This window comes from Pholcus phalangioides, unplaced genomic scaffold, assembly GCF_987345545.1.
Source record: "Pholcus phalangioides strain wild (caught in Gottingen) unplaced genomic scaffold, Ppha-v1.0 ptg000015l_1, whole genome shotgun sequence".
NCBI lineage: Eukaryota > Metazoa > Arthropoda > Arachnida > Araneae > Pholcidae > Pholcus > Pholcus phalangioides.
Genome location: NW_028301608.1, coordinates 2,975,848 through 3,001,608, shown reverse-complemented (window position 1 = coordinate 3,001,608; position 25,761 = coordinate 2,975,848). Strand labels below are relative to the sequence as shown.

Here is a 25,761-nt window from a genome sequence, read left to right as displayed (position 1 = left end):
GCCCATCACCAATTCATACATATCACAAACATTACGTTTTCCTTGCAGGCTTACATTTAGGCCATTGAGTTTTTGAAACAGACCAGCCATGAATGCCAAAGTTACTTTGAAATCATCTTCAGATAACTTTGGAAATCGGTGTGACCGATTTTGCGATGAAATTGCAGCTTTAATTTCTTAGAATACCACCCACACATTGGAAATTGCCTTGCCCTTGCTTAGCCAGCATACATCGGCATCAAATCTGAGTAAGGCGCATCCAAATTGTGTAAAAACTTTTTAGGAGGTGCTTAGCTGATGGTTTTGATATCAAAAAGTTAATCACTTGTACAATACACTGTGATGTTTCCATGTCATCTGGGACATTCTTCAACCAGCTGCATAAAACTTCCACATGAATTAAGCAGCAAAAAATAAAAAAAATTTGTAGCATATGAATCTGCATTAGGGCAGGTGATGAAGCTTTTTTTTTATTTCACCCATCAATGGTGCCCCATCTGTAGCTACAGAGACAAATCTCTTCAGTTCTATTTAGCTAGACACCAAGAAGTGCATAAGACCATTATTTATGTCTCTTCCAGTTGTAGTGCCTGTTAATGGAATAAGTGTTAAACATAATTCCTATATCTGTTCATCAGTATCTATGCAGCGCACGAAAACCATGAGTTGTACAACCGATGCATAATTGGTGGACTGGTTTACAGCTAAAGAAAAATATTCACATGTTTTTAATTTTTCCAGTTTTGATTTCTTGATGGAAGATGCAATGACATCAACTCTCATCTTGCAATAGTAGTACCACTAAGAGGGATATTTTTAACAGCATTAACCATGGTTTTGCGATATTTTTCTGGTATAAGTTCTGTAATGTCAACTGCAGAAACTATGTGATTTTTTATCACTTCTCCATTCATGAAAGATAATCCATGTTGAACAATTGTTTTGGCAACTTTGATCGAAATCTCAGTGGGTAATTTGTTGGTATCAATAGCACCACTTTCACTGAAAAATTTTTCTTGTCACAAAAAATTTGATATCAATGCTTGAAGTTTCAGGAATCTTGCTTTTGACTTTTTTGAATATTCCATTGCAAAGGTCCCATTTCGAGTCTCTCAGTGCTTTATGCAATTTGCTGTTCGAAAACCAGCCAGCAAAACGTAGCATATGCAATACCGAACTCTTGTTGTATCTACATTTTGGGCAACAAAATAGTGTTCTTCTGTAAACTGTTGACTAGTTCCCCCCCCCCCCTGGTACAAGTGATGTACACCGTGGGAAACAGGACTTCACACCACAATCTGTATTAAAAAGTCACCAAACAATGTCTTTCTCCAAAGGACGAGTACAAAAAAAAAATAATAAATAAAGTAGAACAACAAGCAAAGATGACCAAATGGTGGGGGAAGAAGAAGAGATAATGGTTGCAAATTCTTTGCTGAATGTTTTATAAAAATAAAAAAAAATGTCCAGGATCCCCATATGTAGATTAGAGATATTCCTATATTTTCCAAGAATCAGTGGTTCCCTAGCCTTTGTCATTTATGATCAATATGGACAGTGGCAGAAGCATCCATCTCATCAATAGTTCTAGTACAAATGACGATGATATGATAATATCCTGTTTCTTTGTAATTTTTATGACCTGCCACAAACTCTGCTGTAATTGAGTGTTGAAAAATTTCCAGCAATGTTAAAAAAAAATATGCGGCTCTGACACTTTTATCTGCTGCACACACTGGCCATTGGGTCTTTCTGGTTCTGAGTTTCAAGACCCCTCAGAGAGAGAGACACACTATAGTGCCGATGATGACTGTTGTTACATGTAATGAAAAGCAGATAACTGGGAGGAAATGGGACCAAGGGTTTTTGCCTCACATGCACATTTCATGTGAATATGATGTCCTCTGCCTCCAAAAAAAATAGTATTGTAAATTATTAAGTTACGCTTTTTAATTGTGATTTTAAATTGTAGCTTTTTAGTTGCAATTATTGATGTGGGAGAAAGAAGTCTGTGGATCTATAAAAAATATTTATTGCAGAAACTCAACATCACTACAAACTACATAACACAACAGTATTGACAAGAGGAATGATACAAACAACACAGATTAGAGTACTACAACAGACGTTCCATCTATCAGGCATTTACACTAACACCCCCCCCCCCTTTAATTCAGAATGTCTAAATTATCTTAGTGGAAATCACACACAGGTGACAAGTCCCACTTCTTTACAAAGCTTTTGATGAGCTGGTCTTGGCAGTCTTTTCGTCAATATGTCTGCAATCATGTCTTTACTCTGGACATATCCAAGCAGTATGTCTCCTCTGATTTTGGATCTGATGTGATGCCTTACATCAATGTGTCAGGTACAAGCACTTAATTTTTGGGTTCTCAGCAGATTTTATTGCTGATTGATTGCCACAATAAATCACAGTGGATTTTTGATGTCCTTTCAATTTTAGCTCACACATTATTCCTCTCAACCAGGCACATTCCTGTGCTGCTGAACTTAGAGACATATATTCAGCTTTGGTTGAACTTAGAACTACAGAGTGTTGCTGTTTTGACATCCAGGTAACAGTTCCCCCTGACATCGTGAAAACATATCTTGATATGGACTTTCTGATGTCCAAACAATTGCCCCAATCTGCATCAGCTTATGCAGAAAGCTCAGAGTGATCAGCTTCATACATCATTTTCATGGAAATAGTTGACTTGATGTATTGGAGAACATGTTTCAGTGTCCTTTTCCAGCTGCTATGGTGGGCGAGTAGTCATAGTGACAGACTTGCTTGGTCAGGGTTCAAACCCCACTATTACCACAGTGGTGGTTGGCTGAAGTTGATTTTCTGTAGTTCTCATCTTCGAGGTGCAAATAAAGGCCGATCTCCCCGTTAAAAAGTCTCGGCACAAATAGCAACAGACCTACAGCAATACAACTATTCAATTATTACACTTCACTCATAGTTAGAAAAATTGTGGCAGATAGAGGCATTACACTGAACAAGCCTTACACAAAACAAACTTCACGTCAGGTTCGCTACACATTCATTCCAACAAGTACCAATTCGTTAGAAGTTCTGCAAAGGAATAATGCTGAGGTGCATATGTGGTTCTGTAGTAGTGAGCTTTTCCAGGATTGTTGTTGAACTTGAAAATTACTCTGCGATGATTCGCCTACATATCATTTGAATCTATCATGATCTCCTTGGGGGTTGAATTTTCAAAAATCACGTTGTAGTTGATGTCTACATTATATAATACTTACCGAATTTCATATTTATAGCTTCAGTGGTTTTAGCTCAGGGATTGGTTGTATAATAAAATCTGCTATATATTCAACAGATGTATAAACCAGGGCTTGACAAAAAGTTTACGCGCCAGCCAAATTTCTCAGCAAACGATTGTTTTTCCACAAGAAAAATTGCTCTGAATAATGTTTTTTAACTTTCCAGAACTTGATATCTGCTCCTCATGTTAAAGAATGCACTGTCATGAAATCAAGAAATTTTGTGTAATCCGTATACTCTAATTTAGTAATCAGTAACAGAAATTTTCTAGTTGCTATGGTAACCTGGGATTTTTCATGTTCTGTCGGCAATAATTTCCTCATTATTATATTTATCATTAGCGTATTTATATTTAAACATTACCTATAAGTAAATTTGCATCAGTTAACTACAGTAGGAGTCTGAGACAAAAAAGGATTGGATAATTCAAGTTCTGCTGTGCTGAGAGAGAGTCGGTGCTGTCCATAATTCCAGTCAATCACGGTAAAGACAATTTATCACGGAGGTGAGTTGTGTCCGTTATTTGTTAGTAACAAATATATACTACACCTATTGTTTTAGGTTAATTAAAAAATAAGTAAAATGAAATGATTGGCAATTCATTAGAATCAAATCAAGAAGCTCTCTGGATATTATGCCAAGGTTAACTTTGGAAAGAAAAGTTGTTTCTGCCAAGAGTCAAAATATATAATTTCAAATCACTTAATTGCAATATTTCTTACACGTACAATTGCATAACATTTACTACACATACATATGCCATCCCTTTCATATGTTGACTCTGCTACATAACTGCAGATGATCCTTCAAGAAGATCAAGCTTTTGTGCTGCCATTTATCAGTAACATTTTCAATTATTTTTATTCCCAACCACTGACATCTTGCAATCCGGGCAAGACCACTGACCATTATGCCACAAAAATATAAATTTTCTTCCCTTATAAATCACAAAGTAGCCTGACATGCCGAGTAGAGACATTGCGATCTCATAACATCAGTGAATGGTCTCCAGGTAGTGACAGTAGAGATTGATATGTTTTTTCTTGACCCACATCAATTCAAGAGACTTTCTAATTTTGGCTATACAATAGAACTTTGTTCAGTCGGACCCCTCTAACTCTGATCTCTGGATAACATAGGACAGAAAATAGTATTTAAATTTTTTTTTTAATCTGTGAAGTGATCTTCAAATTCCCATAATAATGTTTTTTTGGCATGTCTATGAAGTTTTGTTTTTCCCCTATTTCAAGACACTATTTTTTCCACATTTGTACCACAGCAAGTATGGAAGTAGGTATAGGGTTAGTGTATATTCATTGGGTTCCACTTGCCTAGGGCAGCAAAAATTCTAGTGATGGCCCTGCCCTTTTGTCTCAGCACAGTGGAAACATGGGGAAAGTGTAACCCTCTTAGTTCCTTCTTCACCAAAAGTGATAGCATAATTATATTAAAATGACAGATGAAATAATAATAAAGGAAGAAATTGACACCAAAAAATCAATATTAGGACCACTCACACTTTCAGAAATAGTTGAAATATAAAGGGCATAACAAGTAGCGGCATGACTACAGACAACTTCTTCATACACACTATAAGCAGCTATCATACCAATTACATTTTTACTGAAAAATAGAGTAAGTACAAAAGAAAAATTCCACAAAAGACCGTACCCAGAAGCTAATTGAATTTCAGAAATCATGAGATTCCACTTACCACCAATCTCCACTTGCCTGACAGTTCACCTTATATCAACTAAAAGAGAATTCATATTGTGTTGATTTGAATTTCATTTGATATCATGCATGCATTTTAGTTCAGTCTACATAATTTAATCAAAACTAGTAAAAAATTATTTTTATTCAAAAAATAAAATTTGATAAAACAAACAAATTCTGCTGAATGAGAGCTCATTGGATTTGAATTTTGAGGTTTGTTCACACACATGTAAGGAATCTAAACCCCCCATAATTAGTAACATTAATGATGAAAAGTTACTTTTTTGAGGTTGAAGGCTGTCAGTTGGTTTTGAGCTTGGACTTTTTTAGAAAAAAAACTTTTCATGTGATGATGGGGCTTCAAAAACCATATCAGCCATATAGGAATATTATGTTATGAAGACTAGTCTTCATAGTTTTTTTTAATGTGATTTCAATTTAAAAGAAACATTTCTTTCGAAAATTTAGTTTTACAGCAAAATGTAATTCTCTTTCCCATCTTTAATATTTGAATTGCTTCTGCAGGGACAGCCAGACACATGACAATAAACATTATTTTTCTCCCCATCTAGTTATAGATAAAGAATGTTGTCTATGTAATGTGGGGCTTCAACAGTATAACTATGACATCCATGACATTTGTACCTGTGTGGCCACTAATTATGTGCCATTTTCTATTTCCTGTTTGACTATAGAAATTAAATGAATCATTTTCGTTCAAATATTCCATGGCATTAACACCTTCTTTGGCAGCAGTTGCGACAACCTGCGGAGTAGCTATAGCCCCAGCAGCACCAGTTGGCCCATCTATTCCATCTGTTCCTCCGCTGAGTATTACAATGCCGTGTTTTGTATTTTCAAGCTTAAGGGATGCAGCCAGTGCAAGCTCTTGGTTACGACCTCCCAGACCTTTGCCTTTCAGATGTACCACTGTCTCACCACCAAATAGGAGACATACAGGGCTACCGTGTTTTACAGTTTCTGAGATATCAGTTATCATATGATCATTCACTTCATTTACTAAACCTAAATTTTCAATTTTTTTCCCAAAACTTTCCAAGTTTAATTCAATGACAGCTACTGCTAGCTCAGCCAAATTAGCACCAATTTCTCTCGCGATTCCTTGCAGTTGTGTAGTCATTTGAAATGCTGTATATCCTAGGCCTCTGGCCGCTCTTGCTGCTGCACTCAAAGCATCACTGTTGCTTCCTATGATTAAATTGCACACATGATCAAAATCAGTTTTGTTGTGTGTATCAACCTGTAGATTCTGTAATACTGTTGAGACATTTTCTGGAATTAAACTGCACAATTTGTATTTCTTCAAAATAGTTGAAGGCAACATGGGATCATCTGCATTTCTCACTGTAGGTGCACTTGCAATCAAATCTAGTGGGTCACCAATGATGTCAGAAAGTATCAAACTGACCACCTGAAACAAAAAGCACATTTTAAGGTATCATATATATATATATATATATATATATTTTTTTTTTTTTTTTTGTCTTAAAGATTGATAGATTTTTTTACAGATGTGAATAGAAAATCAACATTCTTCCTACAAAAATGTGACCAACACCCCCTATTTCTTGAGATTTCATTATTGGTGAACGAAATTTGCATCTGCCAAATGCACACACACAGGAAAATATGGTACCTAGAATTTGAGCCTGTAAAAGTGTGGAATAATTGGTTCAATATATGTAATTAATCTATATATATAAAATTGATTTTCTATGTTCTCTATACAAATCTACAATTTTAGATCGATTGTCACCAAATTTTGCATATACACCAAATGGGACCCGACTTGAACGATAGGCTACTTTAAAATTTCCTCAGAGCAGGGCAAGTGCCCCAAATGGGCAATACACTGTCGGGCAACAATGGTTTTTGGGCCTCAACAATCACTTTCCGAACGTTTACTTTGGTTACCGTGGTTCCCTAGTAATGCATTTCAGACGTGTATATGCCTTTACAATGGTTCGTCACTTCTTTAATCCGGTTAGCATATGTATAATAGTTTATGCCTTTATAATGGTTTGCCAATACTTTCAATATTACACAATACTACTATTCAATACTCTCACTAATGAGGCTTTTTGAATAGACGTCATAATCATCATCAGCATCGCTTTGAGGGTCAGGAAAAGGGTGAGACTCATAGAAATCACTGTTAAAACTGTCAATTTTACTGTAGAAATGCTGATATTTGGTGGTGTTTTCCACTACATCAATAATTTTAGAAATTGTATTGAATTCTCGATTTTTGAAATATTGAGTTCGCGTAGAGATATACGAAGCCCATATAAAATAATTAGCCGGAACTCTACTTTCAAGTTGGATATCCATGCAATAACACATTGATTTCAACTTTTTATTTATATCTTCTCAAGCATGAAAATTAATGTCTCCGTATTGTCTTTTAATATTGAACTGCATAAATTCATATAGTTTAGGTTGCTTTAAAATTAATTATGGGCCCGTAAAAAGTACATCGAAAGAATTCCACAGCTTTAATTATGCATTTTTTGAAGCAGAAACAGGCAGAGATGGATAACTTGAAGTTCGGGGGGGGAGGGGGGTAATCAAAATACCTAGCATCCCTTAAAAAAGGAAAAAAAGTATATATTCATTTCTATGTTTTTTAAATATAGATTTATTTATTTCATGAGTCGCGCAGGAAGTCGCCATATTGGTTAACTTAGACACGGTTTGCATGTCCCTCAAAGAAAGAGGGAGATATCACGTGTTCCTAACAGCCTCATTGCAGAAAACCTGGGCAGCGCCGGGTATTATAGCTAGTAGATTAATACATTTGTATCAAATCATAGAACTTTCCAATCTCATTAGAGTCACATCCATTCTCATTAAAGACCATCTTTACTTGTGTTGGTGATGCTCTAATTCAGCACTTCTTGAACTCTAGTTCATATGTTTGGGGCCAAATAGTTATGCCAAGTTTTATTTGCACTTGACAAGGAAAATTATGGAATGAACTAAATAGCTATATAACTCAGTCATGCTATTGAAATTTTACCCTGATGTGGCCATCACAGATATCAATACTTTGAGATGTTGCAAATATGGCAACATTGAAAATGTATTCAAGCTTTTTGGGGGGGGAGAGAGAGAGAGAGAGAGAGTGTGTGTGTGTGTGTGTGTGTGTGTGTGTGCGCCCGCCAATTGAAAAAGATATGACATTTTATGGGAGGTTTAGTGATTTCTGTTCTACCACTTGATTGAAGGATTAATGAGACTTTTCTATGAACCAGATGTTTTCTTTTAAATCAGACCAAGACCAACAGTTTAAATCTGATTCCAGGTAGCTGGGAAAAGTGAAACGGCTAGAATTCAAACCAAGCATACATAACTGAATGTTGGTGTGCTAATCGCAAGACTGCCAGAGTGCTCTAGCGTGAAAAAGTAATCAATATATTTTTAAATTTCAACTTAAAAATATTTTTTAATTTGTGTCAAACAGAAATCAAATCAGTAAAATGCATATTTTGTGAAAAGATTGGCTTGAACGCGTAGAGTTTAACCAGCCATCGGAAATTTTAGTAGTAATTTTTTTAAATATAAATTTATGTATAGTTTTTATAATTGCATTTGTTACATCCAAATGCATATAGTTTTATAGTTGCATTGGGTTGCTGAAATTTAGAGATATATATCATCCATATTTGTTATGGGTACCTTTTTCTCAGCCATGGGCATTTTTCCTGTTGAGGCCTTGTATTTGTGTTGTATTGTATGGTGGGTATTTGATGCAGTGCAGTTTTTCTTTTTTTGTAGATGATGTACAGTGAAACCTGCACAAAACAGAGCATCAACAGACTAAATAATATTCAGTTTTAGACAGATTTCCATTTTATAAAGGTGCAAATAAAAGCACTAATCATCGAACAGACTATATTTTGATTCCGTTTAAGACAGGTTTTCGTCTCATACAGTGTCTGTCTTAGACAGGTTTCACTCTATTTGAAATTCTTTTTTTTTTTTAACACAGTTGACCCTCATTTATACGCCACTCTGTTTTATGACTTTCACATTTATACAACATTTGGCTTTGGTGGCAATTGGTTCCTATACATTTTAATGTTAAAATAATTCATTTACTTGATGCAAAACCTCAATCATTTGACATATTCACTTCATCTCAAACTGTGAATCTTTTGAAAAAAATCATTAATATCCATCAAATGCGCACAATTTTTGTATGCAATGAAAACACATTGCTGCAACAATTCTTCTTGAATATCGTCACTGCAAAAGCCATAAAGGGTGGTGAAACCATTTAGGGTGATTAATGATATATATGAAAATAGCCAGTGAGTTGGTTGATGGCCATTTAAAGTGGACACTTGTGATTTGTTTATTGCTTGTTTCTGAAAATATGCAGATGCAGGGAACCCCAAAGAGACTGGTTTTAATTGTTTTGATGGCCATGTGTCCTTTCAAAATTTTTTTCTCACAAAATGTTTACCATTATCCCCAGAAGGTAAGAAAGTCCACTGCAAGCATTTGGAGGGTATAGGTCTGACAATAAAAGACATATGGTACACATACACAGTAAGTTCTTTTAATAATTTCCTGTAGAAATTTTTTTTTTTTTTTTTTTTTTTTTTTTGTGGTGCTTTGCTTTCTGGCTGTGTCAAATCCACTTCGTAATGTCAAGAAAACGAAAAGCACTTTTTCTAAAAAAAATTGGAAATTTTGGAAGAATTTGACAAGAATTTTGAATTAATGATGAAAAGTTTATCTTGCAAAATAGTTGAATATCCCTATATCAACTTTGAAAACTATTATAAAGTAGGAAAACACAAAATCAAAGACCAAGTGGCGTTGCAAATCATCTACTGCCAAAAAAATGGGAGTCCAAGATGGGAAATTTTCCCAAGCCGAGATTTTGTTGCAATTTTTTACCCAATGTCATGTCCCAAAGGTAATGTCCCAAATATTCTGCTTAATTTTATATCTTTAAGTGATTTGATATGCAATCTAATTCCCCCCCCCCCCAAGTATAATTGAAATATTTTTATAGCAGAATTGAAGATGCAATTAAACACATTGAATTTTCTAATATTTTGTATTATGTTTGTGGGGAAGAAAAGTCAGTTATTCAGAAAATCTCAGTTATTCAACTTACACATTAATACAACGTTTTGACTTGGCCTCTTGAACGTTATGTAAATGAGGTTCCACTGTAATTGTTTCATGTGAATGTGCAAAATTGCATCCCAGGTTACTTGCACCTGGGTCTCAACAAGAAACAGATATATTACGACTTACCAATCAAACATTTGCATGACATCTTCAGATGTCATATTGAAGTGATGTACCATGACACATATATATGTCATACCTTAATGCTCAGGGAGTCCCACACCAAGGGGTTAGCGCACCAAACTCTTGATGTATATAAAAAAAGGCTGCCGCACAGAATTGGCAATAAATTGTAGGTCCCAGTCTAACAGTCTAATTAGCACTCATGTGCAGAAAATGACTGCAGTGCAACAAAATGATCATACCCGAATGACTTGTTAAGAACTTAAGCAGAAACAAAATCACTGGAATGTTATTGTACTTAGCATTTATATAAGCTCCCTGTTCTTGAAATATTATGACATGCGTGGAATTTTATGTTTGACCTTGCCTGTGCGGGTTTTGCTTTCAGAGCCAGCAAGCCTCCTTTCAGCGTGGACAAGCGTTTTCGAACTATATTCAATTCTTGTATAGTTGCACCTTTAGAAGACAAAAGCTGGATGACTCTTTGCTTCTCTTCCAATGTTATTCCAGGTAGTGGTGCAGGCAGAAGAGCTGAACCCCCACCTAATTGAGAAAAATATGAAAACAAAGTTATGTAATGTATTAAATTTCTTAAATAAAATACTCTAAATTGGTAGCAATTGAAAAAAAAGAATTGAAATAAACTTTTTGGCTTGTGTGATAAGAAACAGAAGTCCTGTTGATTTTCGTATTACTGAAAGAGAATCACATTTCGTCAATGTAATATACATGTTTGTTTCAAGAGGTTGCAACATCTCCAAAACCTGTGAGTGCAATTCATGATTTGGGAAAGTTCAAGTTTTAGGCTAAATTTTACAGTTTGGCTGATCTTCAAAAGAACATAGACTTATTTAGGGGGGTGGAAAGAAGAGCTACCGAGGGCTTCAGATATGGAGAGAGACTTGATTTTTTTTTTAAATATGCTTACATACTGGAAAAACACAAGTGTTGGAGGATTGGAGGATATGACTGGAGTGTTCAAAATTTTCGACAGGATGGGTAGTATGAAACAAGAATTATTAATACTGTAGATCGAGTGTTTCAATAGGGGACAACTCCAGGTGTGGTTGTTGCAGGCAATTTTTTCCTAACCGGGTTGTGAATAAATGAAATAGTTTATATACCCTCAGGTGTCACAAATTCTACCACAATTGATACTTTAAAAAAGAACTACATATTCATATTGGTATAAATGGGGAAGTTATCCATGCTTGGCTGAAGATAGCCATAATTTGTTATAGGGCAGTTACTATATTACACTTTTCTCATTTTTTTTCAGGAAAATTACTTCTATTTTGTGTTGCATAATTTTTTAATATATTTTGCATTGATCATTTTTGCTGGTCTGTTTTTTTTTCTCAGCTACCTTGCCTGTTGTGGCCTTTTGTTTTTGCGCAAACTGAATGGAATGTCTCTTATAATATCAAAATTTTTTTCTATTCTTTGCTTAAAATGATTAGAAAAGTGGATTGTTACATGCACATATTCATGCAAATGAACATCAACTTGTGGGCGTGGTAACCCAAGTCGATAAGGTACTCGCCTAAAGTACCGAAGGATGTTTGGAGGTGTCATGAGTTCAATACCTGGTTTATCCTTGTCAAACCTTTTTTGACACAGGGGCACAACAGAAACGGCGACATGACAAAAAGACATTGCTACCGCAGGGAGTCCCATACCGAGGGGTTAGCGTACCAACCTCTCGGTGAGTAGAAAGAAAGGGCTGGCATATGGAATCAACAATAAATTGTAGGTCCCGGTCTAATTAGCCCACGTGTGCAGAAAATGACCAGAGTGTAACAAAACTGATCAAAATAATCAAACATCAACTTGTTGAAATAAGTGTTATATGCATTCCCTGTTTATGTATGTAAACCTAGAATCCTTCAAATACAAATACAACGCCACAACAGGCAAATTGCCCAACGAGGTGGCTGACTTAAGAACATCATGGATCCCCCAGCCATTTTTTGGAGGCCCTACCTACTACTGCTACACCACACATGCACCCTGTTCACACCTCACACCCCCCGCGGAACCCCCAACGAATCGGTACATGCGGGAATGTGCGTGTACGTGTAGTGAAACCTGACGTGAAGTTTTTTGTTTCTCTGTAATGCTTGTTATGTGTAGCGCTGCCATCTGCCACCAGTTTTTCAAACTATGAGTGAAGTGTTATGATTGAATGCTTTATCGTTGTAGGACTGTTGCTCTCTGTGGCGAGACTTTTTAACGGGGAGATCGGCTCCCATTTGCGCCTTGAAGTTGGGAACCACAGAAAACCAACTTCAGCCGACCACCACTGTGGGGTTCGAACCCGGATCCTCGCATCGCGAGTCCGTCACTATAACCACTCAACCACCACAGCGGCATCTTAACAATTACGGGTACAGAAAGAGGTAATTTCTGCAACTGTAAAATTACATATGAATGTGCTTTGATAGTTTGGGAAAACAAATGCCGATACAGTGGAACCTCTCGATTATGGACACCCTTGGAACCAAACATTTTGTCTGCTAAAGGGGAGTATCCATTTTTGGGAAGTAAAACGTAATTGAAGCCTGTTCACTTAATTAAAAAAAGTCTGCTAACAGGGAATGTCTATTATGTTATGGGAGGTTTCCCTATCTTAATAATGCATTGTACTAAGGCCATCTGTGGCACTGATCATGAACATTGTGCATCAAAGCATCGAATCTATGTCTTCTTGATTCAATCTAGATGAAATGTCAGACATATATTCAATACTTTTGTGCATAAAGTTTAGGATCTCAAATCCACAAATGACCATAGTACAATATATATTCTTACTATATAGTGATACCTTGGATAAGGAACACCTTGGCTTATGAATTTTTCTGCTAATGAATTTTTTTTCACGATTTTTATGCCTTAGGTAACAAATGCGGATTCTGTTAATATTTCAGTTAACATGGATGCATGCGCTCATATAACTGCATATCAATGTAAGCTGAATTTTTGCGCAATCATCAAAATTACCATCTTTTGAGTTCAATTAATTTATGTCAACCTCAGAATCATTTTTCCTATATGCCTTTATTTCTCTTACAAAGCTTTTGAGCTATTTCATATAAAATGAATAATTAAGGACAGCAAAAAGTTCATTAAAAATTCAGATCCCAGACTTGAATGTTTTCGTTGAAAATGTTTCAGTGCAAGACTCTTAGAATGAGAACATTGAAAAATGTGGAAATTCTAGATTATCTCTTCCATTTGCATGTATGAAACACATAAATGAGCTGACCATATCACGTAAGAGGACACCTACAACAGGGAAGACACACAACACTTATCCCAACAATCTACTTGCATAAAAATTTTCAAGTAATTTTTAATCCATTTTTATTTAGATGTTCTAAATTTTTATTAACAAAAGGGAAAATGGAAAATTTTGGTCATTTTAGGAGGCATTCAGTGAACTTTGTTACCGATACATTAAAAAAAAACCTCCTAGAAGATGCAATACAAATTACAGCCATATTGTTAAATTGGGCATTCAAACTTGAGCATTTCATGAATTGTGCTTTCTGGTTTAAGTTCTGCTTTAAAGTTTCTGGGATGTGATGATATTTTAAAAACAAACGTGTATGTCACTTACACATACATGTGCTGTTTGAACATTAAAACTTATAGTTCTGAAGTTGATCTCTGTTAATAACAAATTCAAAACAATCAAGTAAAAATAGTTCATCATATCCTTAAATATATAATTATTAAAATATATAAATATATAATTATTAATCCATCATTAAATCATATCCTTTTAAAATTTTAAGCTCCCCCCACCCCTAAACATAACTTTCAGAATATTGGGTGTGTGATCTTCCTTTCACATTCTTTGAGAAACCTTTCTATTCCTTCTGAACCTTTCCGTTTTTGGACAGGTCATTGTTTTTCAAACAGGTCTTTAACTTTGTTAAAAGCCTTCACACTCATACAACTGGATCATTTCATCATATTTCATCTTCCTGTCAAAAATCTTTCCTTGTTTTCCTTGAAGCTCTGCCAGCTTTAAAACCATTTTGAATCGCTGTATAGTTCTGATCCTGTGGCCTCAGCTTTTCTGTAAGACATATCACTTCTATTCCTAAGTTGTTTTTTTTTTTGGGGGGGGGGGGGAATGTAGATACTCGGATAATGCAGAGTAGTTCCTTCTAGCTGCTCCTTAACAGCTTTGATACCTGAAGATGTGATTGGTGTGGTCTTACCAAGTTGCTTCTCTTTCTCATCAAATGCTTCAGCAGTTGTCATTGCAGATTTTGCCAGTTCTTTTATTATTTATCCAGCTTTCTTGCCAAGTTTATGCTTTATCACAACTTTTAATCCCTCTATGATTTTGCCGCTCAAACTTTCAAGTTATTCTTTCAATTGCTGTGATATTTGATGTTTCATGCTCAATCTACAATCTCTTATATATAAATTAAATTATTTTCAACACATTTGGAAAACTGGCTGAATGAAAAGATATCAGTGTTTCAGGCAAGGGAAATTCATCTCTGCCCTCACGGGGACTGTCCCTGTACATTTTACGTTTTGTTCATTTTGAGAGAGTAAGTATTTGTACTGTACAGCAGTGTTTCCCAACCTTTTTGATGTAGTGGGTCCCTTTTAGGGAATGTCAAGTCACCACAGACTCCCTGTAGCACAGGTCAATTTCCACGCTGCCTTTCCATGAAATTCAAAATGTGTGTTTTTCTTTTTTATAATTTCCATATAAAAAATTGAAGTAATAAATTAAAATTTCGTAACATTAAATGTGTCCTTCACGCAATAATAGGGAATGAAAATGATCCCATGAACCTCTTACAAGGTACTGACTGACCCACAGGGATCCGTTGAAAACAATGCTGTATAATGAACTATAGAACTCTCTGGCCCATATCTGGCTTTTCTGTTATCCAGCCCGCCCTTCCGCCACATTATGCAGGATAGTCTAGTCTTCTGTATATATACATACAATTTTTTTAATATATTTATCTAAATTTATTTCAGGACTCCCAGCGACCTGGAAAGTTAGAAGAAGGGAAAACAAAATATTTGTAGAAATTCTGGGGTGGGGAACATATAAATATTTGATAAAAATGAGAAACATTCTGTGAAGGGGGGTGGGGGAGCATTTGGAAGGTTAAGATTATGAATTTTATTTCTTTTTTTAAGGAGTTTTGGTCAGGAAAATAATTAAGCAGATTTTGCTGGGAACCCTGTATTTTAAGTAAATTATGGAACTGAATATTGAAAAAAGTACCTGAAATCAAAACCAAGAGTAAATCCTTTTCCTTGAGTGATGACACCAAGTCAGATATTTGCATTGCTGCAGCCATAGATTCGGAGTCTGGCAAGTTGTTATGGGCACCTTCGAAGACTCTTAGTTTTGAATCCTCTTTAAGACATGGTCCAGAGCTTAATGAAATACAAAAATAGTTATAGAAACTAGATTATATGCCAAAGGAATATGTTTTTAAAAATGAACTTTGTTAAAAAATGCTTGGATTTCAGTTTTATTTTATTATAGTCGAATACAGTCGAACCTTGATACAGTTATTTTTTAAATATATGACATCCATAATTTTATGGACATCTTTTTCTCAGCCCCCTCGTTGGGCATTTTGCCTGTTGTGGCGTTGTATTTGTACTCTTTCAGTGGTTCCAACTGAACACCTATTCAACTAATGTTATATTAAATGCTTATAGTGGCTGCTGAGAAAATGAAAGTCTGCTGTAAAAGAAGTGAACTGAAATGTCCCTTTCGCAGATTTTCTTGCCGTTTTTCAAAGGTAAGATTGCACGTATTAGGATCCCAAAAGACAGCATTCCTTGACTTCTGTGTCAAATCCCACTCTTTCACCCTCCCGCCATTTCTAGGATTCTACTGGTTCCACTCCAAGACCCGACTCTTTTCAAACCACCTCACAAAAACGAGGAACAATAGTGGAACAGACCTAGAGGCATTTGATGTGTTTCCCCCTTCTTTCTATCTCATGCCCCTGTCTTCATATCCATATGTCACACTAAACAGACATTTTGCCATCTCAGCGGTATCTTTGAAAGAAAACTGTAAAAATGGTGAATTTTATAAAGAGGAAAGTATTTTCAATTGATGATAAAATCAAAATACCAAACGTATTGAAGATGGAGCGAATAAATCAGGACTATGCAAGGAATTTTTCTTATTGAAATCTAGCTTTCAACATTTGGAAAAATCGCACAGTGATCATCTCTGCTCATGAAAAAAATCTGGATGGAGTGAAGAGACAAGACCATAACTAGCCTTTTTGTTGCCTGGAGCAAACATTATTTTGCCATCCCCACAACTTTGAAATTCAATAACTATAACAGTGTTCTTTGTTCCCACCTATAACTGCAGCCCCCTAAACTTTGCACCCCCCCCCCTTAGTTCCGGCTCTGAGCAGAGAAGCTACTTTGGTCTCTAAAGTGAAAGCAGCTGCAAACATTCTGAACACTTTTTTTTCTACGGAAAATGTGGACAAAACTTTGCACCCTTTTTTAATCGTTAATAAGAAAATTGATGAGTTTTACTTAAAATCGAATTTTTCGTTTCCTTTCCACCGTCCTGTCACTCAACTAGCAGTGGGTAGGATGCAGCTTTTGTTCAAGGTCTGATAACAGAAGTGGAGAGAAAGGATATTTTTTTTCTTTCAGGTAGTATACGATTAGGCTTACAGCATAAAAATAAAAGAAAAAGAGGTTTTTTTCCTCTTCCATGTTTGTTTTATTACTATTATTTTGTGTTAGGGAAGAAGCATTTATAGCTCATATGCAATTGAAAAAAAAAAATTCTTGAAAATAGGTGCCAATTTTGAGAAAGTTTAGTGATTTCTATTGTGGCAGTTTTTCAGGAAAATTTTAAAAACCTCCTAAAGGGGTATGTTCCTAGAATGTTTAGACTGTTCAATTTGATGTTAACCAGTCATCTGGCCAATTAATTTCTCTTTTTTTTTTTCTTTTTTAAAAGTTTGAAGGTAATAGACTATATTTTCCTGATGGCAAATTTTTTATGAATACATTGAAATTGACTTCACACACATCATGTCCTTAACTGTGCTTCTAAGTCATAAAAAAACAACAACAATAGATTATATAATGGAAGAAATTACTAATTAGTTTTTAAAATGGAAATAATTAGACCAAAAGGAGAATTTCTCAACCATTTGCATTTTGCTGATGACATTGCTATTATCAGCAGTAATCGGGTCAAACTAGAAGAAATGATATATAAGAACTGGTGAAGGCAAATATTCAGGTGGGTTTGAAAATGAATTTGCAGAAGACTAGAGTTATGTTCAACTCCTTTGTTTTGAAAAAGATGATCTTGCTCAACAACACTGATATAGAAGAAGCAGAAAACTATTGTATACGTGAGACAACATTAATGAAATAAACAGAAGAATTAGGGTTGGATGGCGCACCTTTGGCAAAAACCGCGTAATCCTCAAGAGCCATGAACATTGCACCTGACAAGAAAAGTGTTTAACCAGTGTGTGCTACCAGCACTGACTTATGGAGCTGAAACATGAACACTCACAAGCAAGACGATACAAAGGCAACAGACAGCAGAAAAAGGTATGTTAGGCATCACAAGAAGAGACAGAAAACAAATCACTTGGATAAGAAGCCACACAAAGATATATGATATCACGGAAAGAATTAAACGTTCAAAATGGAAATTGGCTTGACATATTGCAAGACAACAGGACAACAGATACCTTGAGTTGTATGAGTTGGTACCCTAGTGGTGTTAAATGTCCGAGAAGGCGTCCCTACACAAGATCAGAATGATGATTTCTGATCTATGAGATCAGAAAAGGAGCTGTAGTCAACTGGATGGCTAAAGCATCACACAGAATAACATGGAAAAATTTTTGAGAAGACCATGCAGCAGTGGATTCCAAGTGATTGATAATTTTTACTCCAGTAAAAATGAAAGAATAATCAAGAATATTCATTTTTCTTTTACGTAATTAAATTTTTTTACTACTTTTGTTTGTTATGAAATACTAGCTGATACCCGGCGACGTTGCCCGCCTCATAAAAAATGTATGTAAGCATAGCTTATTAATTATTTCTTAATCAAAAAAAATTTCTGCATAAAGTAAGAAAAAATTACTTTTATTTTTAAATAGTTTAATTAAAAACTTCAAGCAATCACTTGTGGATACACAATATATTTTGTTTTTCAATCTGGTGTGTAGATGTACAAATTTTTTGGATTACCAGCATGCAAACAGTCTCTGTGAAAAACAGGGCTCAAGTAGGTTGATACCTGCCACTGCTAACGACTGGCCTTGCACTTTGTTGATTGTCACGGCAAAAGCTAAACCAATCGGGAACTGTAATCGCTTGAAAGTGAACGGCATTTCTTCAGTGATAATTGGGATACATGGAATAAAGACGTCTTCTCCTTTGGCACATTCAGTTAGAATCGTTGCTTCAATGATGCAATTGTGCAATTTCTTCATGCAGAGTCAGGTGCCATCACAGAGTTTCTGTGTCTCCGAATTTCTTAAAAGCATTATAGGTGTTCCGACTTTGAGGGTCAAGTTGTATGGTGGCACACCCGGAATATCCAAAGAGTTTAGAAATTCTGCAGGATACAGAACTATCTGTGCTGAGTCTGTGACAGTGTCAACCGATTTGTAAGATGTGGAGTCTCTCGGAATAATTTTTAGGACTTTTTCGTTGATCTTGTTCACACTGTCATTTTTCGGTGCCAGAATCGCTCTCTCACAAACCACTCATGGTTTCGGTGATTTTGTTGAATGTTTGGGAAGACTTTGTCTGCAAGTTCTTGAACTGAGTTTAACAACTGGCAAAATCCATGTGGGAACGTAATCGGTCCAGTGCTTGGTCAACTGATGTGAAAATGATAGCAGTGCTGAGTAATTTTGCAGTTGAAACTCGCATGTTGGTGGATAATAATATTTTTTTAACTTCGTGCCAGAGTGTTGATGATTTGAGGTAAGCATTGAGTTCATCTGATGGCATTGAACAGTTTTATTCTCAATTTTGTCGCCGTAGTTGTTGTTCTCTGTTGTTAGTGACGTCATGCGTCCAGCTTGTGCAGCGAATATTATTTAAATGCCTTTTAAGCATTTTTTAAATTGAAACTATACCTCTATGATGGGCGCTTGATGAGATAAAGGCTGCATTACACTTACAGAACACCTTGTATATAGGCAAGGAAAAATGTCTGGCGCTTCCCGGGTTTTCTTCAATTACTGGGAGGATTGGAAAAGTGACAAACCATTATAAAGGAATAAACTGTTATAATGGCAGCATTAAAGATTTGACAAACCATTGTAAAGGCATATATATATATACACGTCTGAAACGCATTGTTGGGAACCACGGTAACCAAAGTAAACATTCCGAAAGTGATTGTTGAGGCCCCAAAACCATTGTTGCCGACAGTTTTTCACCCATTTCGGGCATTTGCCCAGCTCTGACGAACTTTTAAAGTAGCCTACGGTTCAATCCCGGACCTGTTTGGTATATATGCAAAATCTGGCGACGAACGGTCCAAAACTGTAGATTTGTATAAAGAACATACATACATACTTTCACATTTATATATAAGATAAATCAGTTTTTTTTCTTTGCCTGAAACATTTAAAACAAAGAAATTTTTGACATAATCACCCCCAATGACAACTTTTAGTTTAAGACTGAAAATCTTCTATACGACGACATGTTGTTGTAACCAGATGACTGGTTAAGAGTCTTACCATATGCACTGAAACCATTCAAGTCTAAGGTTTTTTTAATGCGTCTTCTCCAACTTAATCATTCATTTTACATGAAATTTCTCTAGATCTTTCTGATGGAGAAAGAGAGGTGTATCTCAAGAGTGATTCCAAGGTGAAAATAAACTAAAGATGTTATTTATAATTGATATTATAAATAACTGAGAATATTCTCGGAGAAAGAGAATATTCTGAGAATATTTTCCTGGATGTAAAAGTTGGAGAATAATCAACAATATTCATTTTTCTTTTAAATAAATTTTTTTACTAATTTTGTTTGTATTATGAAATATAAATCAGTTTTTTTCATTGCCTGAAACATTTAAAACAAAGAAATTTTTGACATAATCACCCCCAATGACAACTTTTAGTTTGAGCATATTCTCAGAATATCCTCATATTTTCTTGGTCATGATGAGAGCTTTTAAAAGTTTGGTTATGAAGATTTCAGAAACTTTAAGACCAAAACCTTAAAAAGTTAAATTAAAATTAGATAAATTTTCAGAAATAAGTTCAAAACAAAAAAATTGATTGATAAAGGAAGCTTTTCTTATATATAATCACCTTCATTCTAAGAAGATACAGAACTGTTGTTTTCTTCAATGTACATGCACTTAAATTTTGTTTCCCTTGCATTTCTTTGAAAGTTCTGCAATTCAGCCATGATAGCTTAATTTTTCTTGCTTTAAAACTTTAATATTGTGGGCTACAAACTTCAGTATTCCCGTTTTCTTTTGACAGGAAGAGAGTCTGGGACAGAGAACTATTATAAATTACTAGAGAATATTCTTATTGAAAATAATAATTACTCTCAAGTTATTTATAGAGATTGAAGGTCTTCTATAACTAAAGAATATTCTCATCGAGGAGAATATTCTGAAGGACTATTATTAATAACTTGAGAATAATTCTTACTATTTTTGATAATATTCCCCATAAAAGTAGTCCTAGAGAATATTCTCAAGGATATTATATACAATTATATCATAAATAACAGGAGGATATTATCATCAAGCACTTATAAGAATATTCTCAAGTTATTTATAATAGAAATTCCTCCAGAGAATATTCTCGAATATTACCAAGAATTTTACATCTCAGAAATAAACCAATCTGGCTTGAGTGACTCAGTTACTCATTGGATTCATTTTTATTGGCATGAAAATTTAGCTCACAATGCAGCTGTTTCATATTAATGCATGCATCCATATATAAAAAGTGTTTGATAGCCAAACGAACAGATAAGAAAAGAATCATTTTTAGTCAAAAAGTTTGTAAGCAGAGGAACCACTGTGTGCTCTGTTTTAATCAATTTCTGTAAATTTAAGTGCTTTTTGAAGTTTGGTAACAAAGTTTTACTGGAAGAAATTCCTTGTGCTCCTTCCCAAAGGTAGAGTCTGTGTACACCCCAGACTATTATACCATACAAATGCACCTCTTGTAAATATTCTGGAGAATTTCTACCAAATTGGTGCATTCGGGATTGTTGTGTATGTGTGGCCATAACAAATTTATGATTCCTGAAGTGTTTCCATATTCGAGAATTGCTGCCATCTGCCTTCTACATTCAAAGGGAAAGTGACAGATGTCTCATGTTCTTCCAAGTTTCGAGTTTAAGGTCTGCCTGCTCTTTGTGGAGAGCCTTTTTTTTCTAATCGGGAGCAGGTCCACATTTGTGCCTTTAAGTTGGAAATCCACAGAAATAAACTTCAACAACTACCACTGCTCAACCTAAAAGGTTGGGACTTGAATACTCACTATGCAAGTCCATCACAATGTCCACACAACTGCACAGTGGCTGCTATTACTACTACTAGTCAGGTAAATATAGTATGCATTTTGAACAGTTAAATTTTTAATAAATACAAAGGATTAAAGAATATGACTCACATAACATCTTTGATTTGTTTCTGAATTCCCTTCGGAACTGATATTATACCTGAAACCAGATGGCCATTCAAAATATTCTCTACAGCAGCCGCCATTCCAAGTACTGCTTTACCAAATCCTACAAGATAGACATTTTGTGACAAATGGTATGTTTTTTGTTGGATCTGTAGCTGAGATGATGGCGTCATTTTCAAAATATTGCGCACCAGTACATCTGGCTTTACAGCTTGTACTGCAGCCCTGAAAATTGACAGTGCTTCGAGACACAACTGTTCCATGGCAGTTATACTACCAAAAATCCTACAATGAGAAAAGACGTTAAAAAAACCATTAACTTCCTGCTTTATAATCTGGAATACATTTAAAAAAATCTGAATTTTTCTTGGTGCATATTATAGACAGCTGCATACTATCTGAGACAAGAAATCAATAAAAATTAACGTAAAAGAAATGATGTACAAAAAATATAGTTTGCTGCAATAGATGATATAGAGATGTGAGTATGAGAATCAATGTATTTTCTCCCCAAAAATATGTGACTAACAATCTTTTTCACTCCTTAAGATTTTATTAGTGGTTCTATACAGCTAAGCATTGGCGTACGCAAGGGAGGGTTTTGGGGTTCTAACCCCCCCCCCCCCCAAGCCGAGATTATAGTGTTATTTTACAGGGAAAAACTTAACCCCCCCCCCCTTGAGAGGGTAAAAAAATTAAACCCCCCCCCCTCTTGAGAAAATTCTGCGTACGCCTTTGCAGGTAAGTACCAGAAATTTTCATGCACAGAGTATAACTGACTATGAGATGGCTTTCCCCCCCCCTAAATAAGAAAATTCACATTATGGGGATTATATGCGCCAACGATATAATACGGTAATAGGGAAGCGAGAAATTGTGGCAGTAAAAATACACCTCCATCTATTTAATTTCTGTATGGCATAAAAAAATTTTTTTCCTTCAAAAACAATGATGTTATACACTTATTATTATTCCTTGTGACACTTATACAGATACTCCTAAGTTTGTTACTTGTTTTGTAAAAGCCGGGCTTTTTACAAAAGCTTGAAGGTGATAGTTTATCTTTATTTGCCTGCGCACTAAAAATGATATTTTTAACTGAACTTTGACATTTAATTCATTTACATCACTTCAACTGAATTGATTATCCATCAAAGTTGTTATTATCCATAATAAAGATAAATGGACTCTGTCTACTATGGTTGTGAACCCCTATGCATGCTCCAGTGGGAGTAAGACTTGCCAATGCCATGTTGAAGCAGCAAAGTGATAAAACGAATGGCATTGGCTAAAAAGCCAAAAATAATCTGCTATTCCAAAGTTACCCTGTTTTACAGTACTAAATTACTTGAACTATGTAAACAGGGTTTCAGTACTTCTTACTCTTAAATTTATATTGGAACAGCTATAGTATAATCCTGTATTTCCTTGGCAATCTCCATTCTAGTCTGTTGGTGCTTTTCTTCCTGGTTGGTTGATGGTCTGCTATTTTCTTCTGTTTTTTTTTTTTATTCTGCTGGCTATCATTATTCCTTCAGCTTCTAGGTTGCTATTCCCTGTTTTTGCTAATGCTTATCGTTTCAAGGTAACATCACCTTTAAGTGTTCACAAGAAATTATAATAGGTTTTTACGGTGCATTTGAATCTATCAAGTCTGCTACCATGTTTGCGCCTTTTCTAAAGCTTTTTTTTTATTCGTTACTGTTCTGTACATTCCATTTGCCCAATATGTCATTTTGAATTGGTTCTTCAGATTACATATGGATTCCCTCAGGTTGTGCACATTTTGTATTTCTATTTTGATTAATTTTTTTTATACTAGCCAGTATAATTTTAATCTCTCAATAATGTTTTTATTAAACCCAGACTTTTTTAATCAAACCGATAGTTTTTTTTTTTGCACTGACTGTTGTATTATTTAACCCTAGAATACTAATTCTACGTCTCAGAAATGCAATCTGTGTTATAGGTAGCATGAAGTTTTTATTTTAGTTAGTAGTCTAGAATTAAAAGAGTGGGTTTTTCTATTTTCATTTCCATATCTGGTCTAGGATGTTATATTTTTAATCTGAATTTCTTATTTAGTCTAAGAATGTTGTTTTGTTAGTTTTTTTATCATTATTTTTTAGTCTTTAACATAAGCATTGTGTTCAGCTGTGGTCAAAAATGTATAGATTACTTGGTTTCATTTTCAGAAAATTGCTTCGCGTTCTCCTAAAGTCATTCTTCTGTTTTTTTTTAGGCTTAGTTCGTCCTGGACTGGAGTATGCTCTAAGGTTTTGGAGACCATACCTACAGAGGGGCATAGACTTGGTTGAAGGGGTGCAGAGGAGCTACTCATATCCTTGTTGGCACATGTGGCTTGAGCTACAGAGACTTCATGTTTTGAAGATGCTTACATTGGAAGAATGCGAGTGTCAGGGAGATATGACCGAAGTGTTTAAAATTTTCAATGGAATAGATAGGATAGACCGTAAATTATTAATATGCCCTCAATTGACTGCTTTGACGAAGGGACACCAGTATCGCCTGGTAAAGGAAAATTTTAGGTTACGGTGTTGCATGAAATTTTTCTGTAATAGGGTTGTTAATAAATGGAATAGCTTACCCCCAGAGGGTAGTGAATTCTAACACAATTAGCATGTTTAAAAAGAAATACGATAAGCATGTTGGGGATAATCGAGAAGCTATCCATCCTTAGAATAAGACAACCGTAAGTATTCTTTACAGGCATTTTATAATATTTTATCGTGCATATATATATATATTGTTTCTAGTTTTTGTAATAGCATTTTTAATTTGGTTGCTGTATTTTAGAAATGTATGACATCCATATTTGTTATGAGGATCTTTTTTTCATCCATTTTGTTGGGCATTTTGCCTGTTGTGGCCTGGTATTTGTATAACAGCCAGTGTTATCCAGTTTTGGAGATTTTTTTTTTTCTTTGATAAGAAAGATGGTTCAAAGGCATGACTTCGTTTCACTCAGCGACTTCTGAGCATGGTTTGACATTTTTCTCTTCAAAAAATAAAATCCGCCAACACATCACCAAAAGGGATTATTCTTATTATCCTTTATATTTACAGAGGATGATTGAGTGAGAGCATGCAAGTCTTAGAGGAATCACACTCAGTGTGCTTAGAGGATGGTTTATTTTGCTTTTGTCACCGTTTACTATATATATATACACAATTTCAATTCTAGTGACCGCCTTTTCCCTCATTCACCGCCCTGGGAGGCTGCCTTTTTTTTACCTTTATATCCAATGTAAAATCACTACCTTGGGAAGTTTTAAACCTACGAATGCTTGAATATACTTTTTCATTTCTATAACACTTTGATCAACATATTTTCATCCAAAAATTATTTTTAAACCAAGTATGAATGTACGTAAAAATTGTTTATATTATTATGCTTATAATTGATTCATATGAAATTTATAAAGTGTAATAATAGGCTGGGGACGTTAAAGCTAAGAGTGAATCAACTGAGGGTGTTGTTTTCGTACTTTTGTTGCCTCTGAAATGTAAACAACAAAGATCACGAGTCCTGATTGAATGACTTTCGGGGGGGGGGGGAACTGAATTTTCATTATTTACTTTATGTCAGTGATGGCAAGTCATTATTCATCATGACCTTTACTTTAAATAGCAAATCGCATTTTGATACTTAAAAAATATGGACGGTCTTGACCAAAGCCGCTTGTAAGTTAAGCGTATCCACTCAATGTTAAAGAGAGGCCGCGGAATTGATAGCAGCGCCATCTGAAGTTT

General features: G+C 35.1%; 1 protein-coding gene and 1 long non-coding RNA gene across 4 annotated transcripts; one reads left to right on the top strand and one right to left on the bottom strand.

Annotated features, from left to right (window-relative positions):
* Positions 1 to 2,016: 2,016 nt before the first annotated feature.
* LOC149075248 (glycerate kinase) lies at positions 2,017 to 25,761 on the bottom strand. Of its 3 annotated transcripts, none has more exons than XM_089242560.1 (5): positions 25,497 to 25,761; positions 21,973 to 22,272; positions 15,567 to 15,721; positions 10,668 to 10,843; positions 2,017 to 6,440 (listed from the first exon to the last, which is right to left on the bottom strand). In XM_089242560.1, exons 2-5 carry the CDS (start codon positions 22,248 to 22,250, stop codon positions 5,601 to 5,603), a joined length of 1,449 nt encoding a protein of 482 aa, XP_089098686.1. In that variant the 5' UTR covers positions 22,251 to 22,272; positions 25,497 to 25,761; the 3' UTR covers positions 2,017 to 5,600. The 3 variants fall into 3 exon arrangements, with proteins under 3 accessions (XP_089098686.1, XP_089098687.1, XP_089098688.1); XM_089242561.1 differs by having other exon boundaries at positions 25,588 to 25,761; XM_089242562.1 differs by lacking the exon at positions 25,497 to 25,761 and adding an exon at positions 23,371 to 23,743.
* Positions 3,719 to 9,582, top strand: LOC149075249 (uncharacterized). The gene is made up of 3 exons (XR_016193974.1): positions 3,719 to 3,797; positions 6,341 to 6,464; positions 8,334 to 9,582. It is a non-coding gene; the product is annotated as an uncharacterized LOC149075249 (long non-coding RNA).